General features: G+C 36.3%; 2 protein-coding genes across 2 annotated transcripts; one reads left to right on the forward strand and one right to left on the reverse strand.

The window, feature by feature from the left end:
* Positions 1 to 2238: 2238 nt before the first annotated feature.
* On the forward strand, positions 2239 to 13659 carry LOC122661122 (MLO-like protein 4). The gene is made up of 10 exons (XM_043856442.1): positions 2239 to 2342; positions 3028 to 3102; positions 6970 to 7055; positions 7635 to 7684; positions 7786 to 7826; positions 7924 to 8094; positions 8209 to 8244; positions 9825 to 9892; positions 11773 to 11833; positions 13124 to 13659. The coding sequence occupies exons 1-10, from the start codon at positions 2253 to 2255 to the stop codon at positions 13535 to 13537; spliced, it is 1092 nt and encodes a 363-aa protein (XP_043712377.1). The 5' UTR covers positions 2239 to 2252; the 3' UTR covers positions 13538 to 13659.
* Positions 13660 to 14467: 808 nt separating this feature from the next.
* LOC122662626 (ferredoxin-A-like) lies at positions 14468 to 15193 on the reverse strand. Its single transcript, XM_043858314.1, has one exon. It carries the CDS (start codon positions 15093 to 15095, stop codon positions 14658 to 14660), a length of 438 nt encoding a protein of 145 aa, XP_043714249.1. The 5' UTR covers positions 15096 to 15193; the 3' UTR covers positions 14468 to 14657.
* Between the last annotated feature and the right edge of the window lie 2082 nt (positions 15194 to 17275).

The following is a 17275-nucleotide window of genomic DNA, read 5'->3' on the forward strand; positions in this document are numbered from 1 at the left end:
ACACCCTTTACAATGGGATGGGGTGAATGTTCATTGAGACTGTTGTCTCAATGTCAAGGTGGAGCATGCAATTGCAGCTGAAGATGACTTCATGTCAGCAGGGCTCTCATTATTCAGATATCAAAAAACTTGATTATTTTATCTCTTAATTAAAAGCAATCCACTGGGAAATATTGGTTCAAAAGTGAAGTATTTCTGTCCCTTTAATGGTGGTTCAAAAGAAAATGAATGTAGACTTTGAAGGAGACCAATCAGAAGATGGTACTGTTGAGTGTTGATACAGAAGGAGCTGAAAAAACATTTGGATGCATCAGTTGAGTCCATAACAATCAAGCGCCATAAAATGTTAGTACGCCCACATTTTATGTCGGAAGGTGTTTAAGGATTAGATACTTTGAAATTGAAACTAAGAAACTCTTTGAAAGTTTGTGTTGATCAAGGGAGTGTATTGCCTCTGGGATCCCAATGGCTTGTCATGTATCATAGGTTCAGAGAGTCAGGATTGACAGTTGGAGGTGTCGGGTATAAGATATATGCACAAAAGTTCAGCTTGATCAGAATACTTTTAACACCTTACCTAGGGATTATTTTTGGACCTCTTGAAAAATTGATTTAATTTCTTTTTGATTGTTTAAACAGATACTCAGAAAAAAATATGTTTAGGGTGAACTGTTCAAGCTGATCTTTTGTCTAACTAATCTCTTAGCGCCAGTCCAACAGTGTATTTCGATCCTTTTATATTGAGACACATGGCTAGCTACTAGGGTCCATCCCAAGATATAAACCAAAAGATATACCACGATATGGGGGAATGTCCCCATATCATGGCTAGGTGTTATGTGGCTGGGTGCCTTTCTTTCTTTTGGTTTATAGGGCGTACCCAGTGCATGAGGCTCCCACCACTGCAGGGTCTGGTGAGGGTCATAATGTTCGCAGCCTTACCCCTGCTTTCGCAGAGAGGCTGTTTCCAGACTTGAAACCCGTGGCTTTCTTTCTTTTGGTTTATATATTTCCTAAATAAGCTAGAATTCTGTTTCATATTTAGATTAGACTTCTATTTTTGTGTTTCTTGCTGGACAAGGAATTACTTTCCATGTGTACTTGTAACTGACTGACATTATATAAGAGTATTGAAGGGAGACTGCTAGAGTAACGATTCTGCAGTTCTCTAGCAGTCTCAGTTTTCTTCTTCCTCAATCCTCTTCTCTCCTCCTTTTTCCCCTCCTTGGTTGGTTTCTGGTTCTTAGTATTTAGCATTGTTTTATGGTATCAGATCACTAAGAACTAGTTATCAATCTCCTTTACCACTCAAGGACTGTTGTCGTTTTCTGGTTGCAGCAACCTTATGCTGCCTATATACCTTTTACAGCCCTAGTTAATGATGATAAAAATATAAACTAGGGCTTTCTTATACTCTCTTGCTGATTCATGAAGAGTCTAGCCTATCTCCATCAAGTTTTATGAAGATTATTGCTGCTGCTCCCTGTTCTGGGATTTTTTCTTTGAAGGCTGTTGATTATCAATACTACCTTTGTACCATGGGGGAACAAAGGTGAGTGTACCACTGTAGACATTTATACCATGATATGGGGGAATGTTCCCTTCGTGGCTGGGTGGGTTTCTTTCTTTTGGTTTATTTCTTTCCTAATTAGGCTAGAATTCTGTTTCCTAGTTAGATTAGACTCCTGTTTTTGTGTTTCTTTCTGGACAAGGAATTACTTTCCTTGTATACTTGTAATTGACTGACATTATATAGGATTATTGAAGGGAGACTGCTAGAGTAAAGATTCTGCAGTTCTCTAGCAGTCTCGGTTTTCTTCTTCCCCTCCTTGGTTGGTTGCTGGTTCTTAGTGTTTGGTATTGTTCCAATATTACTTTGATCTTATACTCGAAACATTTTTCTTTTCCCTCCTTGGTTGGTTGCTGGTTCTTGGTATTTGGTATTGTTCCAATATTACTTTGATCTTATACTTATTCTTTTTCCTCATTGTGCTAATGTTTAAAGAGGCATCCGGTTGGTCCTTGAGCATTTATTTCTCCTTGGCTTATTACTTTGTCTGTGAACACTAGGTTCATGATCTTTCCCCCCCCCCCCCCTTTTTTGGGTGGGGTGGGGTTACATACTAAAGATTCTATTTAATATTTCAATTGAGTTATTATGTATTCTTTTTCTTCATTTCAAATGGTTTGCGATAATTTATCATTTAGATTCTTTGGTGATTGTTATTGATATTAACATTGGTTTTATAGCAATGAGGAACAAGGTGATGAGACGGCAGACCACTTTTGTCTTTCATTATACATCCCATCCATGGAGCAGGAGCAGGGTTCTCATTTGGATGGTAATAATCCAGGCTTCTAATATTGGTTTCGATTTTTTGTTTAAAAATATTCTTTTATTTGAAATATTGTTGAGCCTCATTACTTGTGCCTTTACTATTCTTCTTATTGATAAGTTTGCTATGAGGGCTATGAGTCATCTAGGGGATGTGGTGATTGTTTCTGGAGAAGCAAGAACGACTTGGGGTTATTAGTAGACTTTTTCTATATACTGTTAAAATGCTGACTGGAATCTTTACTTATCCCCACAAAAAAGAAAAAAAAAATCTTTCTTTCAGTCATTTGGAGCTGTTACCAGGTATCACTCCTGTACTACAAATATCTCTCTCTGGATGGTTAGGGTTTTTTGACTGATCTTATGTTTAAACATTTGAATCAATTGGTTAGATTTCTTATTCTTTGCCGAACCTCTGACTGGCAAAATCTTCTCAATTGTCTTTTGAAAATCAACCATGTGAATGATGTCTCGTTAATCACTTTTTAAATGCTATCATCTACACTGAATGAATTAAATTCATTAATTTCTCTCTTAAATATGAATCTAGTTGCTGGGTTTTATTTCTAAGTTGATCAAATTAGTCTTTGTTTGTTTAAGTTGATTAGTACTTTGATACCTGTGGTTAATGACATATAAAACAGGGTGGTTCTGTGTTGTCAAGTTCATCATGCAAGTGGTTCTTTGTGCAGCTTTGCTTTTTACGTCAGTTCAAGAGTTCTATAGAGAAGTCCGATTACATGGCACTACGCTTGGGTTTCATCACTGTGAGTATTCAGGTTTTCTATAATGGAGTTCCTTAAATAGAATAAATTGATCATTTTTTTAGTACTCATTCAGTAATTCAGTATCCTCCTTTATCAGTAATTAGTAATTTTTCTCAGGGACCAACCACAAGCTTCATGACATCTATCTGAATGGAATTTATTTATTTATTTTTTAACTGAGTCCCCTTTTTCAGCTTTAGCTTTCTTTGCCTTTAGTTTGTCTTTAGGTTTGTTTGCCTCTTTTTTAATATTTAATAAATTTTTTATTAAATAAAAAAAAAAAGCCGGAGAATATACATTACATGGCTTTTTAGTAAAAGATGTGAAAGAAGTATGTTGGAAGCTAAATGAGTCCCACCTTTGGTGCAAAATATATTGATAATTGTAATGGTGCATGCAGTATGACTAGAGTTAGACTTTCCCAATGTGTATGACTTACAGTTGAACATAAATGGAATTTTGGAATGTTTAAAAATACTACTAGCTACTTGATTGGTTGTATCCAAGGTGTAAAGTATCGGTATTGGTCAACATATTGGGAGAATGATTTTAAGAGATGTATCATATCATATTGGAGAGATGCAAGATACACTAAAGATATGTATGGAAATGATTAGGATACATGGAAAATACAGTTTTGAAGCATAAAACACTGTATTGTGCAATATTAAAGATATATCATCCACAAAAAGGAGAAAAGAGTAGTACGAGAAAAAAATATAAATTAAAAAAAAAATAGATAAACTTAAAAAAATAAAAAGTTAAAAATATATATAAAATTATTGTAAATCAAAGAGGATGAGATCATATATAATTCAATCAAAGCATAATATTAGCATTTTACACAAGAAAATCACAAATTGTAAAATAATTTTCTCATTTCAGTTTCAGAGAAAAATCACATATTTACAAGCTCAAATCCTTGCAATTAACCCTGTTTTTTACGTATCATTTCGGTCAGTATCGTATTGATGCCTCCCGATACTGATCTGTATTGGCCGATACAAACTGATATAATACGATATTTTATTCCATGATTGACTGATTGTATCTCTTACTTATTCTATTCAGAATAGAGTAACATGCTACATTGTTTAGGTGTCCATTCTTTGTTGTTTGTATTTATGTCTTGCACTTGGCATTTTAAAAAAGTGAAAATCTTGTTGTAACCATCCTTACTTTTTTGGGAACACATGGATAGATTAGGTCAAGGAATTAGTCAATGAGAGAAGATTATTATAGGGGGAGATCTAAATAGATATGTTGCCATGTTGGAAGAGTAGAGGTTATGAAAGAGTTCATGGAGGATATGGTTTTGGAGAGAGGAATAAGGAGGGGACTTCAGTTTTAGAATTTTCTGTGGCTTATGATTTATAAATGATAAACACATGCTTTGAAAAAAGAGAAAAACATTTAATAACCTTCAAAAGTGAGCAAAATAGTAGCCAAATAGATTTCTTTCTCACTAAAAGGACTAATAGGTTATTATGGAAAGAGTAAGGTTACACTAGGGGAGAGCTTAACCCACAACATAGATTAGTGGTCATAGAATTTGTATTTTAAAATGATGAATCATAAGAAAAGTGAGATTATTTGACCTAGGATAAGATGATGGAGCTTAGAAGGAGATAACTTGAAAACATTTACTGATAAATTAGTAAAACAGGGAAGGTGGGACTTTGATGGAGATTGGAGACACTAATATGATGTGGAACGAGATGACTACATATATTAAGAATGTTCCCAAAGAAGTTCTAGGCGAAACTAAAGGAAAATGGCATTCATCTAGCAAAACTTGGTGATGGGATGATGAAGTTCAAGCAACTATAAAGTAGGAAAAGCAAGGATTAAGATATGTGAGGCTCTTTATAACATTTTGAGCACAAAGGAAGGGGAAAAAAATTTCTATAAAGTAGCTAAAATGAGGAAAGGAAGAGTAAAGATATCAACCATATTAGATGCATTAAAATTGAAGATGATAAAGTATTAATAAGTGATGAGGATATTAAAGAGAAATGGAAAACCTATTTCTACGACTTACTAAATGAAAATAATACAAGTAATAGTGGAGAAGGTTGTAATAATCACCAAGAAACCACAAGTCTTAAATATATAAAAAAAATTAGGGTGTTTGAAGTCAAGAAATCTCTGAAGAAGATGAAAATAGGGAAGACAATAGGTTCAGATGGTATTCCAATAGAGGTATGGATGAACTTAAGAGTCTGTGGAATAATTTGGCTGACTAAGTTGTTTAATAAGATCATGAGCAAAAAGAAATGCCTGACAAATGGAGGAGAAGCATTGTGGTTCCAATTTTTAAAAATAAAGGTGATATTCAAAATTGTTATAACGATAGAGGAATAAAACTTATGAGTCCTAATATGAAATTCTGGGAGAGAGTAATTGAAATCCACCTAAGACAAGAAACTAATATTATAGACAACCAATTTGGTTTTATGCCAGAAAGATCAACTACATAAGCTATCTATTTTTTAGGAGACTAATGGAAAGATTTAGAGAATATAAGAAGGATCTCCATCTGGTCCTTATTGACTTGGAAAAAGCTTATGATAAAGTCCCTAAAGATTTAATTTGGCATGTATTAGAGAAGAGAAGTATTTCGAATAAATATTTATAATGATGCGATGACTAGTGTAAAAACTATGGAGGGACATGGTAGTGAATTGACTGAATTCCCAATTGCAATTGGTATACATCAAGGATCAGTTTTAAGCCCATATTTGTTTGCGCTAACCATAGATGAGCTGACAAGAGACATTCAAGATTATCCCTTGGTGCATGTTTTTTGCTGATGATATAATTTTATGGATGAAACAAAAGCGAGGATAAATGCCAAGTTGGAATTATGGAGATCAACCTTAGAATCAAAAGGTTTTAAGATAAGTAGAACAAAAACAGAGTATATGATGTGTGAAAATTGATGATAGGGAGTTATCGCAAAGTGAAAATTTTAGGTACCTAGGTTCAAACATATATAAAAAAGAGAAATGGAGGATGATGTTGCTCAAAAAATTAAACAAAATGGATGAAGTGGAGGAGTGTGTCCGGAGTGTTGTGTGATCTATGTATTTCTTTCAAACTCAAAGGGAAATTTTATAGGACATACGACCAATGATGTATGGAGCTGTATGTTGGGCAGTAAAGAAACAACATGTAGATAAACTTAGTGTAGCTGAAATGCAGATGTTGAGATGGATGAGTAGTAAAACTAGAAAAGACAAAATAAGAGCTCATTAGAGCTAATTTTGGAGTAGCTCTAATACATGATAAGCTGCGAGAAAGTTGTTTGAGCTGGCATGGACATGTGCAACGGAGGCCTTTGAATGCTGCAGTACGGTGGAGTGATTTGATTCTAAGTGAAAGAGCTAAAGAACCAGGGGTAAGCCTAAAATGACTCTAGGAGAAGTGGTGAGGAAAGACATGCATATGCTAGGACTAGTAACTGGTATGGCTTTGAATAGAGCTGATTGGAGGAAAAGAAACCATGTAGCTGACCCCATTTAGTTGGGTCGTTGGGATAAGGCTGAGTTGAGTCAAGTTGAGTTGTATCGAATGTATGATTTATTATTAAATCAATAAACACTCGACTTAAGTAGTCAATCAATCACTTCACGAATTTTTTAGCATCATTCTGAGAACTTTTCAATAGAAGAGTTTCACACTATTTCTCTACTTCCTCTTAGTCTTGAAGCTCGGTATGTTGATATAATACTAGACAAGCACTGCTTATTGGTGCTCCCAAACTACAATTGTTTCTGTAGTTGAACATTTTATATTGGGATATTGTTCCCTTGTTTTAATTCTTTTGATTATATTCTGCAATTAATCCTCAGCTACTCTTCCCAGAACCACAATCTGCCACTTTCCTATGATTTTCATAAATACATAGTCCGGAGCATGGAGGATGAGTTTCATGGGATAGTAGGTATCAGGTATGTCCTTGCACCAATGGCTCTAGACTCTTAAGTTCTAAATAGTGTGTTTTGTATTGGTGATATCAAATTATTAAAAGACAGCCTTTTAAAGAATTCTGCCTGTTTTTTTTCTCTTTTTCTGTAATGGAGTGAAGGGGGAAAAGGTGCTGAATTTTGGGCAGTTAGAATTTTTGCCATTCCTAGACGTACTCCCAAGTGCTGTAATGGTACCACTTGGAGGTTTTTTCATACTGAGAGCCTACTTGTGATGTTCTCCATTCATTCATGAGAAAGGTTCTTCAACGGGATTGGCCACCACCGATTGTGATTCAGCCAGAATCGGCCTGAACCATAGAAATCCACTACGAGTTGGTCGAGGGTCTCTCTCTCCCTCCACACCCTCCCCGAATTTATGGTAGAGCAATATTGAAAGAGTTGTCTTGTTCTAATATTTGATTCGTCATGGAAAGAAACAATGTGATACCTCAGCATTTTTATTTTAAGGTTTCATAAGAAAACTGAAATTCTGAATGACCATGGTGGTTGGGTATATACAATTTTGTGTGTTTAAATTGGGTTTTTTTTTTTGTTTTGTAGCTGGCCTCTGTGGGGTTATACTATACTGTCCATCTTCGTAAATATACACGGTAAGCTATTCTTCTAGGTTCTAGCTCATGAAATTGAGTGGAATACTATGTACCTTTACTGCTTCATATAAGGACATTTAGAAGTCATCTTTATGTGGCAGGGCTTAATATATACTTCTGGCTTTCCTTTATCCCTGTTATTGTAAGGATTTCTATTCTTCTTCTATTATATGCGAATTTTGTCTCTTTCATTTACATGAAGTTCTGGTTATTGTTTCCAACTGAAACACATATCAAAGCTGGTAATGTTGGTGGGCACAAAACTCCAACATGTGGTCTCCCTACTAGCTCTTGAAATTTCTGAATCAACGGGTCCTGCTGCCACAGTACAAGTGAAGCCACATGATGATCTCTTTTGGTTTCAAAAACCTGATATTCTGTTATGGTTGATACACTTTATCTCCTTTCAGGTAAAATGCTGCAATCTTTGTATTTTATCCCATTTATATGAGTTCATTTTCTTAAATATCTATGTTCACTCTATTGATTATTTCCTAATTCTCATGTTTTTGACTTACTTGCAGAATGCGTTTGAAATGGCAACTTTTATCTGGTCCTTGGTAAGATGTCATACCATATATGCATCTTTAGTGGTAGAACTTTACATGTTTAAATATGTGCCTGGTCATAATTAGAAAAGCAAAAGAAATATGGATACAAGGCATTGGTTATCAAACACAGGCTACTACATCACCAATTTGCCCCATTAATGGTATGGCTAATATTGGAAATTTAAACTTATTTTCTAGATATTTTTTACTCTAACAGACATTGTTTTGCACCATTTTTGGTCATTGTAAGAAAAAAAATTTGCATTTCCTCACCTCCTCCAGTGCTCTATCGAATCCACACCAAAATGTCAAGAAAGCACCCAAAACCTGTTTTGCTATCTCACAATGAATAGGTGATCCACATTATTTTCATTACGCTTTCTTCCCTTATGTCAATTAGTGAGATGAAAAAGTCTACCTTCAAGGTTGTCCACCAACTCCACCATAGAGCCTTTGTCAAGAATATAGAATGCAAAAAAAGGAAAATTCTACTCTTGATGGGTTCAACTCTTGCATATCAACGCTTTCCCTTATCCGTGACGAAGTTGTCAATGTTCATAGTCTAACAGATCTATTGTGTGTCACGTCATATGCCTTATCTGCTGGGTTCTCAGCTGGGGAGGCATAGGGACAGCTGAAATACATCCAATTGGCAAATCTGCTGCTACACCATCATGAAAGAGTAGTCCAAGAACCAAACCAGAAAACCCCCTCTTATAATATTCATGTTATGTTGTTGAATATTCTCTACGGCATCTTCCCCCAAGGATCTAGTATATGGCATATTCCTTTTCAAAAAGTGGCCTTCTGGACTACATAATCACTTTGTAACAGATTTAAAAATAAGCATCTGGTTGAGCATTGGGAATAGTTACAAAATTTCCCTTTCTACTTCAAGATCATCCAAGACCCTCTCGCAAGACTGTTTCCCCCCTGCCACCTCTCCACTTCCAGTTCTTGGTGAAAACTCATTCTTTTAGATAGAGAAATTTCATGGTGCCAATAGAATCCGTTGGTGGTGAACATATAAATGATCAACCTCCCCTCTCATGCTTGTTTAGGCATTTTTACAATTTCTATAATTGTACTACGTAATCCTCGGATAACACGGGGAGGATTAATCCCAATAATCCCCCTCACATATAGCCGGAATGAGGTATACGTGAAACGATGCATGAGGGACATGTAGACGGAATGACTGTACATGTGGAAAGACACACGGGACTCTGATACCATATTAGATTCCAACCTAAAAGCTTGAAATATTAGGTGGAGGGGCCCAACTAGCACATGAAGACACCCGAGGTCTCTGCCTTAATCAATGTGGAATTATTCCCAACAAATACAATAATAGAGGAAGTTTTGCTGTCCAACATTGTCCTGCAGGACCTGCATACTATGTTGTCTTTTGATACCTACCTATAGTTTTCCTTTTTGCGAGGGATTTTATTATGCTGATGAGTTGAAGAACTGGTTTAGTAAAATGTGTGTGTGTTTGGGATACTGTGTAAAACTATTTTTTATTTTTAAAATAATTTTCCCGTTTTCTGTAAATAAAATTGATTTTAGTTGGCCATTTGTTTGTCTAGTGGGGGTTCAAGCAAAGGTCATGCTTCATGAAGAACCATGTTATGATTGCCATCCGCCTAGCCTCTGGGTATGTTTCTACCCCTAAATATTTTTTCTTTATGTATGCAAAATTATTTCTTACATGATAATCTTTTCTGTTCGTGCTGATGGCATTGCCGAAGGTAGGGCTGATAAGATTATTTTGTTTCTGTTTTCATCTAGGAATGCCTGGATGTTAACCCTATAATATTTTTTCCTTTTAATTTTAATCCTTGCTGACCTTTAGCAAAAAAAAAAAAATAGCGATTAAGAGAAAATTGTTATTCTGTTTGAAGCACTCAGATAAATAATAAATTACTTAAACATGCATTTACTGAACTGTTATTTATATACAATCGATATGACTATGCATTAGAATTATCTGTATTTTGGTATACATTGACATGCCAATGAGAAATAAAAAATTTTGAGTTTAAATCATGGGTAAATGTTCGCGCGGGCCACGCCCAGACACAGTGGAGGACAAAATGACCGCCCCGCCCCCATGAAAAGACGGGATTTCTGCCCCCCGAGATGCCAGCGCGCATGCGTGGCCCCTGCGCTCCCCCACAGAGAATGCTCTCCCTTATTTTATTTGTATCATCATTGTTTTGGTTTGCTTTCCCCTTCAGTTTTTTTTAATGTATACTAACCACTTCTCATCTTAGGACTGAAACTATTTTCATATAGTAATGGAAGTTCACATTGCATTGATGCCCAACAAATCCGAAGCTTAGAACACATGTGATTCAAGTTTACTTAGAAAAACATATATGTGATTTATTAATTTTTTAAGATACCTTCACCAGTTTTCCATGAAAACCCCTGACTGCATCATATTTCTTTGCTGATCTTTGGACTTCTTTCTTTGTCATATTGTACTGTTTTTTTTATTATTTTTTATATAAATGTTCAAATCAGTCAAGTTATTAACTAGCATCTTTTGGGCCTTTAAACCAAGTGTCATACTCTATGTAGGGCATAGTAAATTTCTTTCCTCCGAATCAATTCCCCTTTTTCTGTAAGTTCATGTGAGTTTTCTTTCTGAGTTGCTCTCTCATGAGTTGGGTAAATTCTCTGTATTGACCATAGCAACCAAAGTCTTTGGCATGACTGCTAGAAAACATTGTAATTTTTGGATGGGATCCATAACTTCCATCTAGACTCTAATTTGTACCTTCACATTTTGAGCACTTCAAGTTGCTCCCTTCATGAAAACCTTTTATTATACAAAGCCTATCAAAGTGAGGGATGGGACTGTTGCTTTCTAAAGATCCAAAGGTTTGCATTGTTTTTTACTTTGTTTCTTGGCTGTGCGCACCTAGGGTATGATTTCAGAATTGTTGTTAACCATTAAGACATTTATGTCACTAAATACAATTATGTCCAATTTATAAGAAATTTTGCGACTAAAAGGCTTCTAGAAGTCTCTTTTCTTACCCTTTTTTTAATAGTATTTGTTTGCACCATTTGTCATTTGACTCATTTCTCAATTCTCACACTCCGGCTCATTATAGAACCAATAAGCTTCCCCTCTCCTCCCCCCCCCCCCCCCCAAAAAAAAAAAAAAAGAGGAAAGGAAAGAAAAAGCCCAAAAACTGATATTGCATTCTTAGCAAGAGCTTTACTATGAATTAATCGGTAACATGCATTTGTCCTAGCCTCCTAAAGAAATTTTGCACAATCACAAGTTCCTCAGTGCTGTTTAACATGCTTTAAAAGGAAACAGGTTTGCTGTATCTTTGTCAATGCTCAAACTTTATCCAGTTTTGGAACTGATTAGTATTTTCTTTTCGGTGATATCGAGAACTAATGTCAGCTAGCTATGTCTATTTCTTGAGTTCGCCAATGTCAGCTAGTTATGTATATTTATTTATTTAATTTAAATTTTTTTTTTTTTTGGGGGGGGGGGGGGGGAGGGGCATGCAGGCTACTTGTTCAGTTTTGGTGTAGCTCTTATACAGTTCCTCTAAATGTGATCGTCACTCAGGTATGCTTACATTACAATTTCTATATTGGTGTTGTTTCCTGATTGTCAGTTTAAAACTGTAGTCCCATTGATATTAAAAATGGATGTGGCACTTTGAATGTGATATCTTCATGATTAGGACAGGTTAAAAAAGGAGCCATAACATATTGTTTAGATCTCCTATTTCGATGAGCTTGATTATGTATTACCCTAAATGTACTTCCATATGTCATTAACATTATGAGATAAAGAAATATGCTAGAAACCTGATATAGTATTGAGATAATGTCCTCTGATTTACCTGATAACAGAAAGTTACACATTAGTGCGTACAAAATAGACATTTTTTTCTCATCAATTTACTCTTAATTTGAGCATAAAAAATGAGGTCAGATTGTTAAGAAGCATATGGGACATCAATGTGATAAGTCCTTAACAGAAATTGATTTCAAATCTATAGCACACAAAGGTGTCATTCAGGTCAACAATGAAATTCCTCAAAGCTGTAGTTGAAACATTGGAGTTGAGCCTAGTGAAATCTAGGATATTTATCTAACATATAGAATAAAGTAAATATTGATTGGCAGTTCAGAATGCACCTTTCTTTAGAATTCATACTCCCACTGATCTGTTGTAGATTTATTTTTTTTCGGGTGAATGATCTGTTGTAGATTTTATTCCTCACAGTGGAGGAGAATTGGGGTGAGACAAAAAGGCTTGAAACTTCCATGTTGTAGTAGTTGTTTTTTGGTTTCTGGTTCTTTTCCCTCTTTTATCGTAAGTTCCAGAAAAGCCCCTAACCCTTCAAATACAATTAACTTTTAATCCTTCTTCCTGTTTACCTTTCCTAAAAGGGTCCAAAACTTTCACATAATTACAGAATTGCCATCACCTTTAAATTTTGAGCCATTTATCATTTGGGTGGGGGCCCATAGCGATCCGAAAGCAAAGTTTTGTAACTTAAGATTGCATCATATACTTTTTATGCCAATTGTTATGTTGCCAGTAGTTTCAAATTACAAAGAATTAGGAAACTGTGTTGGAAATTCTTTTAAAGTCCTAGATTGTGATTCCATTTAGGGTTTGGTTTAGTATATCTATAAACATAGCACTGGTAGAGATCATGTGAGTATTATTGTTTACCAAAATATATATAAAGTGATATGGGGTAGGGTTGGGATGAAACATATGATTGCAGAAATTCTGGTTTACTGTTGACGCCCTTGGACTCTCTCTCTCTCTCTCTCTCTCTCTCTCTCTCATAGGATGATAATAAGTATTATAATTCTTGTTTGTTCTTGGTAATTTCAGATGGGATCCAAGTTTAAGAAAACCTTGATTGCAGAGGGTGTTAGAGAGTCACTCCATAGTTGGTGTAAAAGAGTGAAAGAGAGGTCTAAACATTCACATCCTGGGATGACATGTTCTCTTGATGCAACAATAGAGGAGAGGAATGAAATAATTACAGTTGGTTCAGGCACTTTATCTCGTTGCTCTTCCACAGCTTCAGTGAATCAGGAGATCACAGAATGCACAGAAAAACAAGTGACGGTTGAGATATTTGATGATCCCCAATGTGATCATTCCTCTTCATCTGAATCACCAAGTGAAAGATTGTTCCGACTTCCTACTGACAGCCCAGAACAAAATGCAGTGAATGAAGACTCCAAAGCTAAAACTCTTCTTGATTTATTTCGAAGAACAAGAAGTATTGGACCACATTGAGTTGTTTCCATTCCTTGGGTTAGAGGGATAACTATATGGACAACAGCCACATAGTTTAGATGTAACAATTTCAGACCTCAGTTCTAACATATCTTGTAAATTTAGATTTTCTAGCTGGATAAGTTCATAATATGTTCTCAGCTTGCGTGCTATTTCACATAACCAGACCAAATGAGTCTTATAACAAGAATATATAAATCTTATTACAATCTATTCATCTAAAAATATTTACAACAATCTTCATCTGGGTCTGGAAGTGTTGGGAGTGTTTCTCTTTTCTGTTTTACTATGTTCTTTTCATCTTTTGGAGCAGTCCTCCATTCCTTGTATATCTGGTAATTAAATCTTGCTGCAGATAACAAAGGTGATCGGGGTCGGGGTCAAGGTAGGGGAAGAATAAAAGCAAAAAACTTGGAGTACCAGTTCTAGACTTGTCCTAAGTAGCTATGGCATGAACTCAAAGTCAAAGGGCATATGCAATGCAAGAGGACTATTCATCTACATTAGACTCACAACTTCAGAGTCACAAATTAACCATCTCAATAGACAATTCCACCTCTCATTCACATTCTTAAAGAGGATATTTGCCATAAAAAAAAAGGTATATCCAGTGCACGAGGCTCCCGTCACTGGGGTCTGGGTAGGGTCATAATGTACACAGCTTTACGCCAGCTTTGTGGAAAGGTCCGCCTCCTAGGAAATTTGCCTTCCAAGTCCAAATTATTTGGCCTATGTGTATACACAGACAGAATCATGTAGAATACAAAAGATATTCAGAGGATGATTCAAGGAATTAAATTACATAACTAGTAAAATCTCTGGAAATGGATTCTTGCAGGTATACCAGCTGCTTCTATGATGATCTACTCAAAAGGCAACATATAAAAACAGAACAGAGATAAAAGGGGAACGGGAACTCACACACAGGTCATCTAAAGAAAAGATAACAAGAATCTTGTTTGCAATTACAAAACACTAAATTACTCTATCAGAAACGACATAACACTCATACAAACCGAACTAGATCATTAAAAAAGAAATATAAAGAAAGAAGAAGAAAAAAAAAAAGTGACAGAGACTCCCTCTAGAGGGCAACTTCCATTGAAACAGAGAGAGATGATCATTCAGTGAGCTCTTCCTCCTTGTGAGTCTCAACAACCACATCAGATAGTGGATAGGCAACACAGGTAAGAACCCATTTTTGGTCAATCTGATCATCATCAAGGAAACTACCATCTGATTGATCCACCTTCCCTTCCTTAACCTTTCCTGCACATGAGGAGCAAGAACCTGCACGGCATGAGTAAGGGAGATCGATTCCAGCTTCTTCAGCCGCATCAAGAATGTACACATCATCTGGGCATTCGATTTCTTTCGAGCCTTCAGGTGTAACAAGCGTTACTTTGTAAGTAGCCATGGCTGTTATCCTGCCACGACCAGCCTTGAGTCCAAAGAGAGCTTGGCTAACATTAGGATGAGAACGAAGGCTTGTTACAGGTTGCCTTCGGAAGAAGGAAGTGCTAACCATGGTACCAGAGAGTGTTGCTGAAGCTGCCATTGTTGGCTTTCTCAATTCAAAGAATGGAGGAATGAGAATACAGAGAGAAAGCTCTAATGGCTGTAAAGACTAGTGAGCTTTATGGTTGGTTTGCTCTCAGTATTGTTGGGTGGAAATGGTGTGAGATTGAGTTGGTAAGAAATCCTATCTTGACATGTGGCATTTCCTTGTGGTTCATTTTATCTCTTTATCACTATGAGGAGATTCACAAATTTATTTGGTGGCTGAGGACCTGTGGCTTCCACGATCCCTCTCTCATATACCATAGGAGATCATATCTGTCCTTCAAAGTTTTAGAGAAAAGTCTATGATAGTTATTTGGTTTCTGGTGGTCATTGTAATCACAAGAAGGAACTCTGACCAATCACAGTGGTCCGATTATCCGATCATACCATTATGGATCTGAATGAGAGACCCATCGAACGGTCTAGATTGGCACGTATTTGCAGTGGCTCTATGTATAAAACTCACCCTGAGTTTTCCTTTTGTTTTTTTTTTTTTTTTTTCCAAAATTGAAGGTGAGGATGATGAGATGCAGTTGTTGATTTGCCACACATCCAAGGCAGCTGGGACCTATCATTTGGGGTGAGGATATTGATTCAGTGAGGAGCCCTCACATGAGGTACCTCTATGGATAATCAGAGCAGGATCTGTTTGGAATCATTCCACATCCATTTTCCACCTTGTATGCAAAGTTTGGCATGATTCCCACTCTTAAAACCAGTCACAGTTCAAAAGTGACATGAGAGAGCCTCACTGAATAAAAAAACCCCATGAGATGTGACATAAATTAAGGAAAATTATCTCCTCAACTTCCCTGCCCGGCCCAGTTCCCCAATTCCTCTAATAGGGGGTGGTGGACCCCATCCGGACAGAGTGTTTGGGCAGGGGTAAGGTGATCATTTCAGCCCCCCTTGTTATAAGAACTGGGGAACTAGGCTGGGCAGGGAACTGGAGGTGATAAAGATCCATGAATTAATGGGTCGACGTTCTCTGTGGGGAGTGTGGCCCCTACGTGTGAGGGGGACTATTGAGAGCTCATGCGTTAGCATCATGGGAGCAGAATTTTCACTTTCCATGAGGGGTGAGGCGGTCATTTCACCTCCTCTATGTCTGAGCAAGGCGGTACACTGCCCCACAAAAAACTATACTCTTACATCAATATGTTCCAAGATTTATGGATCCAATTTCTTTTTACCCATGGTGAAGAGAAAATCTCCTCTCAATCATCTGATTAGCAAATAGAATATCTTTGACCATGTAGAAGGGAATGAGAGTTAATGATGACACAAGAGTCCAATCACAAGGTTATATCACTAGTAGTAAAGGAATTCTTTTCTACAAGTGAAGGAAAACTTAAATAATTATCTTTTATGTTGTTATGAGATGAATACATATTGCTTATACTGTATTACCAAGAAAATATGGTTAAAGCAAATTGTTCCCCTTAACACAACAAACCACCATCCATAGCACATGTTACTAACAACAACAACAACAAACTCAGCCTTAACCCAGTTTAATGGGATCGACTACATGGATCTAAACAAAACAAAATAAGAAAAACTGAGTTCCGACCCAAAAAGGAAAGAAGAGGTGGGAAAAAAGGGATAGGGACAGATGAAATAATGAGAAATGGAAGATGAAAATTTAATAAAAGAAAAAAGAATGAAAGATTATTAGAGGAGGGAGACACAACCCATCACATGAGGAGAATCTTAGCTCTTAGCTAAATGGGGTCTGCTACATGGATCCGTGCTCTCCAATAAGCATGTCCTTACTCACAACTTCTCCTATGATCATTTTAGGTCTGCCTCTAGCTCTAGTAACTCCTTCAATTGAAATCATATCATTTCTCCTTACTGAGGTGTCCATAGGCCTCAATTGAATATGACCATACCACCTTAAACGACTCTCTCGGATCTTGTCATGTTACTAACAAAATATAATTTTAGTTTTGAACAACACATATAGTATCATGGACCACATATAAATGAAGGGTACATGGTCTCTAGTCCCAACTAAACATGGTTACACAATTATTGTTGATATTAATTCTAATATTTCCATTTTGTTCTTGCCTCACCTTTTCCAGCATTTTCAGATTCAACCTAATATAGACCTTATATTTTTAACTGATCTGGAACCATTGACAGGTAGACTGATTAAAGAACAGAATT

Source organism: Telopea speciosissima, chromosome 5 (genome assembly GCF_018873765.1).
Source record: "Telopea speciosissima isolate NSW1024214 ecotype Mountain lineage chromosome 5, Tspe_v1, whole genome shotgun sequence".
In the NCBI taxonomy this organism is placed as follows: domain Eukaryota; kingdom Viridiplantae; phylum Streptophyta; class Magnoliopsida; order Proteales; family Proteaceae; genus Telopea; species Telopea speciosissima.

Bases quoted from the DNA above. Each gene is read 5' to 3' on its own strand.
- LOC122661122 (XM_043856442.1), top strand. From the start codon at position 2,253: ATGAGGAACAAGGTGATGAGACGGCAGACCACTTTTGTCTTTCATTAT. The intron at 2,343-3,027 runs GTAATAATCCAG...TTCTTTGTGCAG, and splicing joins GCAGGGTTCTCATTTGGATG to CTTTGCTTTTTACGTCAGTT. The intron at 8,095-8,208 runs GTAAAATGCTGC...ACTTACTTGCAG, and splicing joins TACACTTTATCTCCTTTCAG to AATGCGTTTGAAATGGCAAC.
- LOC122662626 (XM_043858314.1), bottom strand. From the start codon at position 15,095: ATGGCAGCTTCAGCAACACTCTCTGGTACCATGGTTAGCACTTCCTTC.